The 12,598-nt window shown below is 55.5% G+C and overlaps 1 protein-coding gene across 1 annotated transcript; it reads right to left on the bottom strand.

Moving 5' to 3' along the window:
* Positions 1-6,587: 6,587 nt before the first annotated feature.
* DLX2 (distal-less homeobox 2) lies at positions 6,588-10,384 on the bottom strand. Its single transcript, XM_054972228.1, has 3 exons — positions 10,006-10,384; positions 9,539-9,726; positions 6,588-7,894 (listed from the first exon to the last, which is right to left on the bottom strand). The coding sequence occupies exons 1-3, from the start codon at positions 10,382-10,384 to the stop codon at positions 7,469-7,471; spliced, it is 993 nt and encodes a 330-aa protein (XP_054828203.1). The 3' UTR covers positions 6,588-7,468.
* Positions 10,385-12,598: the final 2,214 nt, after the last annotated feature.

A 12,598-nucleotide genomic window follows, 5' to 3' on the forward strand; every position in this document is an offset into this window, starting at 1 on the left:
AGGGCCACAAACCGGGTCTTCCCGGGATAATTGGAGATCGCATCTCTTCCCCCTCTTTTTTCAGCACCGCTGGGAGGCAGAAGATCATCAGTGGGTGAAAACAGCTCCCCTCTTTTCCGACCCCCCCCCCCCCCAATTCAGTGAAGCGGCTTAAAAAGCAGCAGACCTCTCTTGGAAATGGGAGATCCCCTCCCAGCCCAGTGAAATAATGTAAAGGCAAATCATAAACGGAAGTCATCGAACTGAAGCCTGAAAGGGGGTCTTTGTTGCCAGGGGCATCTCTCGCCTGCTGGATTCCATCGCTTCCAATTAAAGGGGGGCATTTGGAGCAGGGAGGGGGAGCCCCTGCGCCCCTTCGATGTTCTTGTGCGCGTCTGGAAGAAGCCGAACCGTGTTCACAATGCAGGGGGCGGGGGCGGAAGGCTGGGCCCGCCGAGGAAACCGAGGCAGAGCACCAATAGCTCCCCCCCCCGCCCTCCCCGGCGTGTCAGCTCACAGGAGAGCGGTCTTGACACGCGAATGTCTCTCTCTCTGGAGATTGGGTTTTCAGCAAACGCCGCTCGGTCTAGGCTTCCAGCTGCAAGCGCCCAGTTCTCTCCGTCTCCTCCCCAGCGCCCAGCGGGGCAGCTGAAAAAAGGGGGGATTCTGTTAACAGCCCCGGGAAGGGATGTAATGCCTGGAACGTACCAGTGGCAGAAACTTCCCCGCGGACAGGACCGTCCCTGGTCCCAGTCCCAGGCTGCTTCTCCCCTTGGTTGCTCTTCTGTATATTTATACCCAGGCCCCCGCCATGAGGGGCACCAATATCCTCTCCTGGCTGTGCCTCTTGAGCGCTCAGAGAGTTGCCTTCCCTACAGTCCGACCCCTTATGCGTGTTCAGTCATCCGCTCGCCCCTTTGTTCAATGGGGCTGCCTTCCCGGTAAGCGTGCATTGGATCGCAGCCTGGCAGTGCCATCCTAGGCAGAGTTGCGCCTTTCCAAACCCCACCGGCTTGCATTAATTTAGAAGGGTGTAACTGTTTGGGATGGCATTGTCAGACTTCGTGTGTGGCACAAACCAGGTGCAAACAAAGCGGACACCAGGTGGAAACAATGCTGTCCTATACAGAGTTACTCCCTTCGAATCCCATTGATTTCAAGGGACTTGGAAGGATGCTGCTTAGGATGGCACTGAAACTTTTGGGGTATTCGTACCCACACTGCCTGCTCGGGGTCTTCAGCCTTGCCTGTCTGATATGGTCGACGTGAATTACAAGGATTGCGTTCCTAGTTACTCTATCAACAGCATCATACCTAGAGCCAAAGCGCAATTCGACTCTCCCGCAGCTGGTAGTTGCTCTGTCTGAACCCGAGAAACAGTTCAACTCAGAAACCCGTTCAGACGTGTCAGAGCGGCGGAACTGCTTCCAGGATGACGCTGAGAATAAATAGGGCTTCTATTTCTTACTAGGTATTTATGGAATTTGTTCTTACTAACAAGACTGAGGACCCAGAGGCAGATTTTTTAAAAAGCGGGAAGACCTTATTTATTTATTTGGTTTTTTTTTTAAATTAAAGAGTTCATTGTTGCAATCTGGAAGGATGATGGGACATTTATGTATATCCCGCCCTCCTCCGTCTTCTCCGTATCTTGCAAGGCACGTGGTGACATCCACTTGTGCAAACAGAGGTGGAGATATTTTATTTATGGAAACGCGTGTTTTACTTTTTAGACCAAGGCCAAAGGCTGGCAGTCTTGACGTGAGGCTCTTGCGATACTTTCCGAGCAGCTTTGCTAAACCAAGTTCTCTTTTTAGACCGCTCTTTTTCAAAAGCTGGAGAAACTCTTGCCCAGAGGGGGCCATATCTTACCCCCCCCCCCCGCAATTATATTCCAGACACTGAGTGGAGCGAGGAGGTCTTTCATGGAAGAAAACGTCTTCATTCCTTCCGGATTTCACAGGCCGGGTTTAAGGGTCGTGTGAATACCGTACGCGAGGATGCGGGTCGCGTGTCTCGCTGAAGTGCGCCTGAAACCGGGCTGCCGCGCTTGCCCGTCGACGTCCTCAGGTAGGCGCTCGGCGCAGAAGAACCGCCTGGGGGTTGGCCTTTCTTCCGGGCCTGCTGGCGCCTGGCGGGGAGGCCGGCCTGGGAGTTCGCCCGCCCGCCCGCCCTCTTGCTGGGCGCCGCCCTTTCTCCCGGGGCGCCGACACTCCTGGTAGGGAAGGCGTGTGTGTGTGGGGGGGGGTGGTGCGTGGGCGGCCTGGTGGTGCCGGTCCCCGTTTGTCACCCGCGCTTTTTCGGGAAGGGGAGTGGGCGAAGGGAGTGGGGACCTTTCCCAGCGCCGCGCCTGAGGCGATCTGCCTGGCCAGCCCGGGCCTCTCCCGCCTTGTCTCCCACTGGCGCCCAGCCGCCCCCCTGAGGCCGCCGCTGCCTTTCCCCTCCTCCCGCCTCTGCCTCCCAGCGACCCTTCGCCAGGGCCGGGGCTGGCGCCTCCCTTTTTGGCGGGCTCCGCCGCTTCCCTTGCAAGACATCAGCTGCCCGGCCCAGAAACTAGAGCCAGCAAGTGTACAATGACGGACTGGGAGCTTGGAACAGCCGCTCTGCCATGGAAGCTCGCTGGGTGAGCTTGGGCCTGTCGGACACTCTTAGCCAAATCTACCGCACAGGGTTGTGGTGAGGATAAGATGGAAAGAGGCCTTGGGAAGGGGGGTATAAATGAAATAAAATTATTTTTAAAAATATACTGGTAAGTCAATGCTGCTGGGAAGCCCCCCTCTGTCGTCCTGCCCCCCTCTGGGAGCAGAACCGAGTTGTGTCTTGCTGGTTTACTTGCTGGTCTACTTGGCAGCAAAATTGCACAGGTGAAAGTTTTGTATTGACTTAGCATTTATACAGCGCTTTGGCTTGCTCACAGGACTAGAGGGGAATGGGCAAACTTTACTCTTGGCCGGCTTTACAAGGCCATTACCACAATATGGTCTATTGATGTCATTTCAGAAATCAAACAATCTTCCTTCCTGACAAAAAAAGATTGTATGCAGGGTGTGTGTCTGGGAGGGGGAACACGTGTTGCAAGTTTTTATGGATCCCTGAGAAACTGGGCCTGGCCCTGGTGCACAGATGTCCTGTTGCAAAGATGAACCCATTATAAATAGAAATAAAGATTATCACAGACGATTCCTGCACACATTTTCCTGGGACATCTTCTGGCCACTTACCACTGCTCCTAACAACGTTTTCCTGGGAGTAAGATCCACTCAATAAAACGTTTCCAGGAAAACGTTTTCCTGGGAGTAAGATCCATTGAATAAAACTGAGCTTACTTCCTAGTAGACTTACTTAGGATTGGTGAGTTTATGCCAAAAGTGAGATTTGAACCGGGGCCTGCAACCTTATGCCAGTGGCACTGAATCCGGTCGAATTTACGCCCGTGTAAATGTGCGTTGGGTATCTGGCCCCTCAGCCCTTAGCTCTGCGTCAGGCTGTTGTCGTTGTTATTGGCTGAGGGCGGCTGTTGCTGGGGAAAGGCCTCTGCCCGCGTCCCTCTTCCTGCACCCGCCCGGCCCTCCTCGGCGCTTTGCAAAGGCCCTTGCGTGATTGCCGCTCCGGCTGCTGCACATTCCCCGCTTCGGGCGCTTTGGGGTTTAGGCCTCTTAATCATCCCTTTGCGTTGGCAGCTCCGCCTCCAGCCTCTTCCTCCGCTCTCCACGCCGCTGCTAGAGAACAAGGACAGCCGCACTCCCCCCCACCTCCCAGCCCAGTCCCGAAAGGTCGCCCCGAGCTCGGGCCCCGGGTTGCAGCCGGCCGGTTGCCGCCTCGCCCGCCGCTGCCCAGAGGCCCTTCCTAAAGGGCCCGGCAGTCGCCCTCCCCTTTTGCTGCCGGGGCAGGCAGGCACAGGAAACCCGGCCTCGGGCAGACAGCGCCCAGCCCTTCGAGGAAGGGGTCGCGCTGGTGGAAGTCTTCCCAGCAACATGAGGGGCGTCTCTGGGGCAAGAAGGGAAAGCGGCCCAGCGCCAATCTGGGCGCTGTAAAGGTTGCCTTGGGCTGCCGGCCCTCAGCAAAGGTTAGAAAGGGGAAATAAAACCAGGGAGTCAAGGGGAACTGCTCAAACCAGAGCAGGAATTGAATAAACTATAGTTTAAGACCTCAGACTGAGCGGTCTCTGCATCAAAGGGGGAAAACCCTATACATTATTACATTATTACTTTTAATATTCGTGTTATTAGTCCGCCTTTCTCACTGAGATCCAAGGCTGATACCGCAGTAGGGGTGAAAATACAATCTAATCAACATTACCACGTGGGAGGATAATGCTATGGGGCCTCTTGAAAGCAGGCCCTCACCATACTTCAAACCGGCCTTGAACCAAAGGCCCTCCTTTACCCACAGTTCCTCATATTGTGCCGGGAGGTCTACAAACTCCCGCCTGGCTTGTTCTCCCAAAGTTGCCAGTAGGGCTCCGGGGTGATGTCACACCCAAGAGAGAAAGAAGGAAGAGGAACGATTAAAACATGGGGGAGGGAGGGGGAAGGGACCCTTTTCAGAGGACACAGAACTTCAGATCTAAAAAGTGAAAGCGAGAAGGGCCGAGGCGTCTGGGCTAAGCGCGGGGTGTGTGTGTGTGTGTTCGGCACGTGCGAGAGCGAAAGCAACCTTTTAATTAGCCCAGGGGCTTTGGGGGCCTTCAGGAGAGAGCGAAGAGAAGCGATTTTACTGGGAGGGGGAGGAATCGCCAGGGCTTCCGAGGCGTAGTGTTTAAGGACGTGCGAGGCAGCCTCCGTTTCCATCTTTTTGCTTTAAGCACCAGCGAGAATTTGGCGGGCGGCCCAGGTTATCAGCAAATGTCATTACCGAGCAACTTTCAGGGGAGCTGCCGCGCGTGTAGTAGCAAGAAGATAAAAATGTTTTTTGGCACCTTTGGAGGATGGCTTTTTTTTTTCCTTTTTGGCTGGCACGAACTTTCACGGGAACAACAGGCTCCTTCCTCAGAAGCGAGAAGTGGGCGGCGAGGCTGTTCGTCTGTGCTGCCAAACTTGTGCCACAACAAACCAGTTAGCCGCTTAAAAAAAATATGGCACAGCGAGTCCCCCCCGCCCCCATTTCTTTCTTTCTTTCTTTGGAGGAGGGTGTCTTCCTTTCTTTATCAGAGTTAAATCTTGAGGCATCTTAAAGACTAACCGATTTGCCCCTCCCCCCGAGATTTATTGTGCCATCCTAAGGAGGTCTATTCAGGATCCCCTCAAGTCTGTTCGACAGGGCTTACTCCTAGGGAAGTATTCTTAAGATCGCACTGTTGTTTTCCTCAGGTATGCCGCCTTCCTTTGCATCTGAGCAAGTCTGTTAATGACAGGACGTTTTGGAGATCTCTCCTTCATAGGGTCGCCATGGGTCTGAGGCGACTTGAGGGCACATCACACACATACACACGCGCCGGCTTCCATGAAATATGTAGCGGATACCTTTCCTACGCCTCCTCTTCCACCCTTATCCTGCTGAACCAAAAGGCAAGCTAGAAAGGGGAATGGGAAATTAGAAAGCCCGCAAGGAAACGCGCACAGCCCGGCTTCCCGGGCTCTTGGCAGGTCGGCCCAGCGCCTGCGGGGGGGGGGGGGCAGAAGGCGCGCAGAGGGTCGCAAGCCAAACCATCCTTTTTAGTCCCCGTTCTCCCGGCGCACGTCGAGGGAGCCCCTGCGGCAGCCCCAACGCCCGCCCGCAGCTGGAGACTGCCTGGGAAGGCGACGCTTCTCTCGGCCGCAGCGCAGGGACGGCTGGCTGGCTGGAACGGGCCACCGACCACCCGGAGCCGCCCAGCCTCGCCGCCCGGATTCCAGCGCGGGCTCCTGAAATGTCTGCGGCGCCAGAGCGCAGTGGGGAGGGCCGAGCGAGGAGGAGCCCGCTGAGTGAGTGAGTCATGCTTGGGCGGGCGGGCGGGCGGGCAGGCAGGCGGCGGGCTGCCGCGGCTCCGGCCTGGGCCCTGCGCGGGGCTGCTGGCTGGCCCCCGGCGAGACGCCTGAATATGTCACGCCCCAGTCCCCCGGCCAAGGCCGCCGCAGCCGAGCCCGCGCAACAAGTGCTGCGGCTGCCGCCTAGCAGAGCCGGCCCGGCGCGCCCTCCCAGACGCAGGCCTGGCGCGGTGCGCTGGGGAGCGACCAAGTGAGGCGGAAACGGGGCCCGGTGTGCTCTGAGCTCCCGGGCAGGAGGGGGCGGGAAGCGTCAGGGCAGAGGCGGGAGCCCGAGGACAGCCCTTTGAGGCCCTGCGTGCCCCCGCACCCTCTCCGCAGCCCCCTGGCTGGTGCCCGCAGAAGAGGGGCTCGTTCCTTCGTTCGTTCGTTCCCAGAGGCAAGACCGACTGAACAAAAGACTGTGGAGACAATAATTTATTTAAATAATCTCTTCATACTGTAAAAGTAACATTAAGGGGTTTCCCCTCCTTTGTTCGTTTGCTTTCGTAATAAATAACCAAGAAAAATAACCTTTTTCATGTTTTAAAGGTTTCAACATCCGACGGAAGAAAAAAAATCAGTAGCTTATTGTTTTTGACAGCGAAGAGGAAATGTCTGAAACATAATAAAGAATTTATGGGGCTTGCCCAGAGAGAGAGAGAGAGAGAGAGAGAGAAACATGGCAGTAACAAATCTTGATTCACCAAACGAATACAGGCTGTGGAATTGTTATTTTTCATTTTTTTATACAAAGAAGCCAAGAGGGGAGAAAAAAATCGGCACAAACAGCTTTATTACAAACATATTTTTCCCTTGTGAAGAAAAGCCCTGCAAACATTTAAAAAAAGATAATTTAAACACAGCTGGGTTGGTTTCTTTTAAAATTTTAAATATCTACATATAAAAATTATTTATCTTTTTTCCCTTTCCCAACATCAAAATGAGGTCATCTGCAAAGGCACCTATAAAAAACGTTTACAAAAAATAAAAAAAAAATTAAATAAGAAATTCTGCACTGGTGATTTGATGAGAAATGAGTGAATTTCTAGTGAAGTTCGCCGAAGATTACAGGACAGAGGGGAAGCACCTCCTCCTCTCCCAAGAAACTGAAAGGATAGAAGAGACTGCGCGGGCGGGGGAGGACAGAAATAACCCTGGGGTGGAGGAAGGAAAAATCTCGCGGAGATTTTTGGAACGAAGTCGCTTCCCCTGGACTTCAAAGCCGCTGGCTGGCCTCGGGGCGGGGTGGGTGTCTGACATATGTCTGAGCAAAGCCGCAGCGAATCCTGATTAGATCCAACCCTCCAAGGGAGGCTCGTTCCCCCTTTGGGGAGAGAAGTACCAGCTGCTGCTGCGCCGAGTCCCTCGGGGGAGGTGGGGGGAGTAATTCTTCAACAAAGCACCAGGGAGTTCCCTCAGTCCGCCGAGGAGCGGGGGGGGGGTGGCTGAGCGAGTGCCCCCCGCCTCGCGGCGGATCTCCACTCGGGGAGCGGGGTGGCGCGCGCGCGCGCACGCGGGTGTTTGGGCCGGCGGGGGGAGCCGGGCTAGAAAATCGTCCCTGCGCTGACGGCCGCGCTGTGGTGGTGGTGGTGGTGGTGGTGATGCAGGTGGGGGTGGTGCGGGTGCGGCTGCCCTTGCTGCAGGATCGGGGAGGCGGCTTGCAGGTGGGAGGCGGCGGCGCTGGACGCCTGGTGGTACCACGAGTAGTTACCGAGGAAAGCAGCCGCCGCCGCCCCGCCGCCGGGAGTGCCCGGGCTGGAACTCGCGCTGCTCCCGCCGCCGCCGCCGCCTGCGCCTCCGTTGCTCATCCGCTGCTGGTGGGGAGCAAAGTCCCAGGCGAGGGTGGCCGAGGCCGGCGGCGAGGCGCAGGGCGGCGAGGCGCTGGCGCCGGGGTGCTGGTCTGCGGGGATCTCGCCGCTTTTCCACATCTTCTTGAACTTGGACCGCCGGTTCTGGAACCAGATCTTCACCTGGCCGGAGGAGAGGAGAGGAGAGAGGAGTGAGCCCGGGAGAGGGGCCGGACAGCCGCCGCCCGCCCACTTCCCGCGCCCGAACACCCGCTTCTCCGGGACCTTGTCCCCTTCCTTCCCGCCGAGATCCCCTCTCCTGCTACGAGTGCCCTTCCCGCCTTTTCCTTTCGGTTTGGGGCAGGCGGGCTTGGAGCAGGGCCGAGGCAAAACAGACGCTTCGGGGGCGGGGGGGGGGAGTGGTGTGTGTGTGTGTGTGTGTGTGTGTGTGTGTGTGTGTGTGTGTGTGTGTGTGTGTGTGTGTGTGTGTCGATGGCGGCCCCCTCCCTTAGCCGGGCGCCGAGATTTCCTAGGGCGTGTAGCCGACTGAGGGGGGCTGGGTTGTGGCGCAGTTGTGCGGCGCTGCCTCGCAAAGGGCACGGCGGCTTCCCGGGCGCCTGGGAGAGGTTTTTGTTTTCAACAAAGCGCGACAGGGACACCAATTAATCAGGGGGGGAAATTAAACCGAAGAAGTCTTGCGGCGTTTTAAACTATAGCAGATTTATGGGGGCACAAAACTATGCTGGAGCCCAATTCCTCAAAGCTTACCCCGCAACAAATCTTTAGGGCGCCCCAAGATTCCCTTTTGTTTCCGGGGAAAGCTTTTCTGAGGAAATGTCAGGGAATTCTGATCACGGGATTCTAATCCTACTCGGTTCTATTTAGATGGGCCTTACTCCCAGGAAAGTGTCCTTGAGACGGCACTGTTACCAAGCATACTTAGGAGTGAGTTTCATGGACCCCAATAAAGTCTGACTGCCATGAAAAAAATAATACAGGTAGAATAGGTCGCTTTGGCAACCTTCCCTTTCAGACACATGAATCCAAAACTACCACACTGGGATCTCCGTGTCTAAACGGTCAAAAGTGAAATTAGAATATTCATTGCAACCAAAAGAAGGAGGGAAAGGAGGGGATGTCAGGGAGAAATAAATTAGTATTTACTTCTCATCCAGATTGTAAGAAAACCTGACTGAAAGGAAAAGCCGGCCTGTTCGCTGAGCCCAGAGGCGAAGGTACGGAGAAGGCCCTCGATTCCTAGAAGTAGAGGCTGGATTCTGACACATTCTGAAGCTTATTAGGGGAGGCGAGACAGGCATATATGTAGGCCACGATCCTCCACAAGAAGCGCTCTGAATGTCATGAAAACAAAGGGCCTTGGGCCTGCCCAAGCTCGCCGCCTTAAGAGCAGCGCTCCTGAAAGAAAGCCCCCTCGCCTAAAATAAACTCAGGGTTGCTCCCTAAGTCGCAGAGTATTTACACAGAGCCGGATCCAAGCACTGTGCCTGCTAATGGAAGAACCGAGGCTTTCTTGAACCTTTCCCGTTTAAACCCTCTCTGATCACACTTTTAAGGGGTCTGCTGACTGGGCCTGCTTCAGTCTACAGCCACGGGGGGTCTCGGGGCTTGTAAGGGGCCGAGGCCGCCCTCCGAGTCAGCGACATTCTGCTCGCCGGGAGAAGGAACACCGCCCGCAGCCGCCACTCCGGGCCGTCTGCCTGCCGATTTGGAGGCGGCGAACGGCAGGCCGAGTTAGGGGAAAGGCGGAGCAATCCGCCCTGGAGTCTCGGCGGCGGGCACGGCACCTCCTGCCTCGCCCCTTCTTACCTGAGTCTGAGTGAGGCCCAGCGAGGCGGCCAGCTCGGCTCTCTCGGGCAGCGCCAGGTACTGGGTCTTCTGGAAGCGCCTCTGCAAAGCGGCCAGCTGGAAACTGGAGTAGATGGTCCGGGGCTTCCGCACTTTCTTTGGCTTTCCATTGACTATCCGGATCTCGGGCTCGCCCTCTTCTTTCTCCGCTGCAAGGAGGGGAGGGGAAAAAAAGAGAGAGGACGAATTTAAACCGGGAGGGGAAAGTCTCACTGCGCATTTGTGGTGGACGGAGGAGCAGGAGCTTTGGTTACGAGCTCCCCGCACGGCAGTACTCTTCTGTACCCCAGAGGGAGACCGAGGCAGCCCCCAGCTGCTCCTTCCTCTTGTCCTTGGCTAAATAACTCCGGCTTGGTAGGAAGGAGGCGACACTTCCCAAGGCAGGTGCCCTTCCTCGCCCCTCTCTCCCTTTCCCCAGAGAGTCTTACCCGGATCGTTGCTGACCGGCGACGTCCGTGCCCCGTAGGGCGCGTAGGAGCTGTAGGAAGCGGGGTATCCCAGATCGTAGCTGCCGGCTTTGGTGGAGTAGGGCGCGGCGCTGATGCCGCTCGGGTGGTACTGGTAAGAGCCCATCTGCGCGTAGGGCGACCCGCCGCTCCCGTTGCTGCCCGCGCTGCCGCCGCCGCCTGCGTTTCCGTGCTGCTGCTGCTGCTGCTGGTTGGTATAGTAGCTGCTGTCGGTGGCGGTGGACACGGGCAAAGTGGGCGACTCCTGCGGCTTGTGCAAACTGTGGTGCTGGTGGTAACTGCTGGAGGTAATCTGGTTGGAATGCATGTCTGAGACGAGGCTGTCAAAGACTCCAGTCATCCTGGCTGGCTTATCCCCGCCCCTCCTCCCCTCCCTCCCGCGCTGCCAGGAGGCAGGAGACCAGCGGGCAGCCACGGGGAGGGCCGCGGAAGGAGAAGCAGCTCGGGTCTTCTTCTCGCCCTCTGGTTGGGTTTTGCAAAACGGGACCCGCGGAGAGGGGGGCCGAGTCTCCCGCCCTTCTCTGCCCTCCCCCCCTCTTTTTTGGCAAGCTGGAAACTCCAAGCCAGAAGAGCCCAGAATCACTGGGGATCCCTTTGTGTCGCCGCTGCTACTGCCGTAGCCACGGGAGGAACCAGACTGGAGGTCTCCATCATCGCCCGGCTGCGCTAAAACTTTTTTTTTATTTTGCAGGGGGTGGGAGGCTCTGCGCTTCTTCGCACCGATCTGCGCCGGGGCAGCCCCTCTCCGCCTGCCTGCCTTCCCCCGCAGTGGCTTTAGGCTCGTCTGCGGAGCCTGGAGGCTGCCAGGCGGGCATTTAACACCAGTCACGTGAGGGCGGGCGACGTCACCTAGCAACAGCCAATCCACGGCGCCCCTCGCCATTGTATTCTCTCTCTCCCCCTGTCCCTCCCGTCTCTCCCCTCCCCCTTTCCAGCTTTGCTTCCCCGGGCAGTGGAGGCGCCGCGCAGATGACACGAGCTAAGAAGGGAGGGCAAAGGGAAAGGGGGGCTTAAAAAGGCGGAGGAGGAGGAAGAAGGAAGAGAGCCTAAGGTGCAGGGTGAGAGTCTGAGGCCGGGAGTATTATTATCCCCCCTCACCAAACCAGGGTTTAACCCCCCCCCCCCATTTGCTCAGTCTTGCCATTGTAAATAAGACTCAAATCTTCTCTTTGTGTATGCGCAAGAGGGGACAAAATGGAACAGCCAAATCATGCGGCTGGATTCTTTTTTTCCTTCCCTCGTTAAAAAAAAGAAAAGACCAATAAAGTCTTCGTCTAGTCAGATGCAACCGCACTCAATTAAAATGCGGGAATCATCTATTCAAATCGTACCCAAAAGTCATATTAGCCAACAGGTAGCCGCAACAATCGCGTGGGAGGGAAAAAAAAACACCGGCCAATTCATCTCTTCGCTTTTTGGATACAGCGGATTGCTTGGTAAAGATATTGCATATACCTATTAGATTTTGCACTCTTGTAAGTAGCCAGTTGGGAAAAAGAGGCGAAGGGTGCAGAGGGGAAAGTGGTTGAATGCGGATGAGGGCTGGAAATCTACAGTGCAGTCCTCGGAACACCTTCCCCATTGAACAGACCGAGTAAGATTCTGAGGAGACTTCTTTATTTAAGCTTACTTCATGTAAATAAATGTATACCCCACTTTTCTTCCCAAACGGGGACTTCATCTCCGTTACATCCTCACAACAATATGAGGTAGGTTAAGCCAAGTGGGGCAAAAGTCAGCCAGAAAGTTTCCCTGGCAGAGTGGGGATTCGAATCTGGGTCTCCCAGATCTTAATGTGACCCCTGACCACTACACAATACCGTTTCAATGTAGAGTAGGCCCTTTAGGATTGCTCTGTAACTCTAAGGAAAGAAGTTGCCTTTTTATAGGTAACGTTTTACATCTCTGAACCAGAGACTGGAGATTTGAAAAGTTTGGAAGCCCACGTTCAGACACTTTAACTGGATGTGTCACTTGCACAACGACGTAACAACACACACATACACAGATCTGCATTGTCATAGTTATGGGGATGTACGATTGGCTCTTCGTGACTAAATAAAACTGGGAGCTATGAATGTTTCGCGGGTTTGTTCAGTGAATTGCTGGGTGGATTTCGTTTGGGGAGCATGCAGCCTTCCTCATCTTCCTCGCGTGTATTTTAGAGGCAGATCCTGAATGGACTGATGCGCCTGCAAAACGAAGGCATCTCTACACACGCCGAATCAAGTTCACCTCTGGGCGCCCCAGAAAGCAAGAACCAGACCCCAGCTCGAGCCGTCCCTGGATCCCTTCACCTGATTTATCTCCAACATTTTATTTCTTTTAGCCTTGAAGGGCTGTTTAGGATCAAGTGAGGAATATTGTAAACATATCTTGAAAACTATTATTATTATTTCAATTTTTCCAACACACACACATATATATTGGCTTAACATATCGTTCCGTACAGCGCTAGCACTTCTAAACAGGTGCCCACCTCCAGTCACATTTTGGGTGATGAAGTTCAAGGGAAAGCCTACATTATAAAACTGGGGCGTCTTGACAGTAGCCT

Source organism: Eublepharis macularius, chromosome 2 (assembly GCF_028583425.1).
Source record: "Eublepharis macularius isolate TG4126 chromosome 2, MPM_Emac_v1.0, whole genome shotgun sequence".
Classification (NCBI taxonomy): domain Eukaryota; kingdom Metazoa; phylum Chordata; class Lepidosauria; order Squamata; family Eublepharidae; genus Eublepharis; species Eublepharis macularius.

What these genes read in the sequence shown, in the direction of transcription:
- DLX2 (XM_054972228.1), bottom strand. Translation starts at nt 10,384, where the DNA reads ATGACTGGAGTCTTTGACAGCCTCGTCTCAGACATGCATTCCAACCAG. An exon ending in GCCGGTCAGCAACGATCCGG is followed by an intron (nt 9,727 to 10,005) that starts GTAAGACTCTCT and finishes CCCTCCTTGCAG; the next exon opens with CGGAGAAAGAAGAGGGCGAG. An exon ending in TGGGCCTCACTCAGACTCAG is followed by an intron (nt 7,895 to 9,538) that starts GTAAGAAGGGGC and finishes TCCTCCGGCCAG; the next exon opens with GTGAAGATCTGGTTCCAGAA.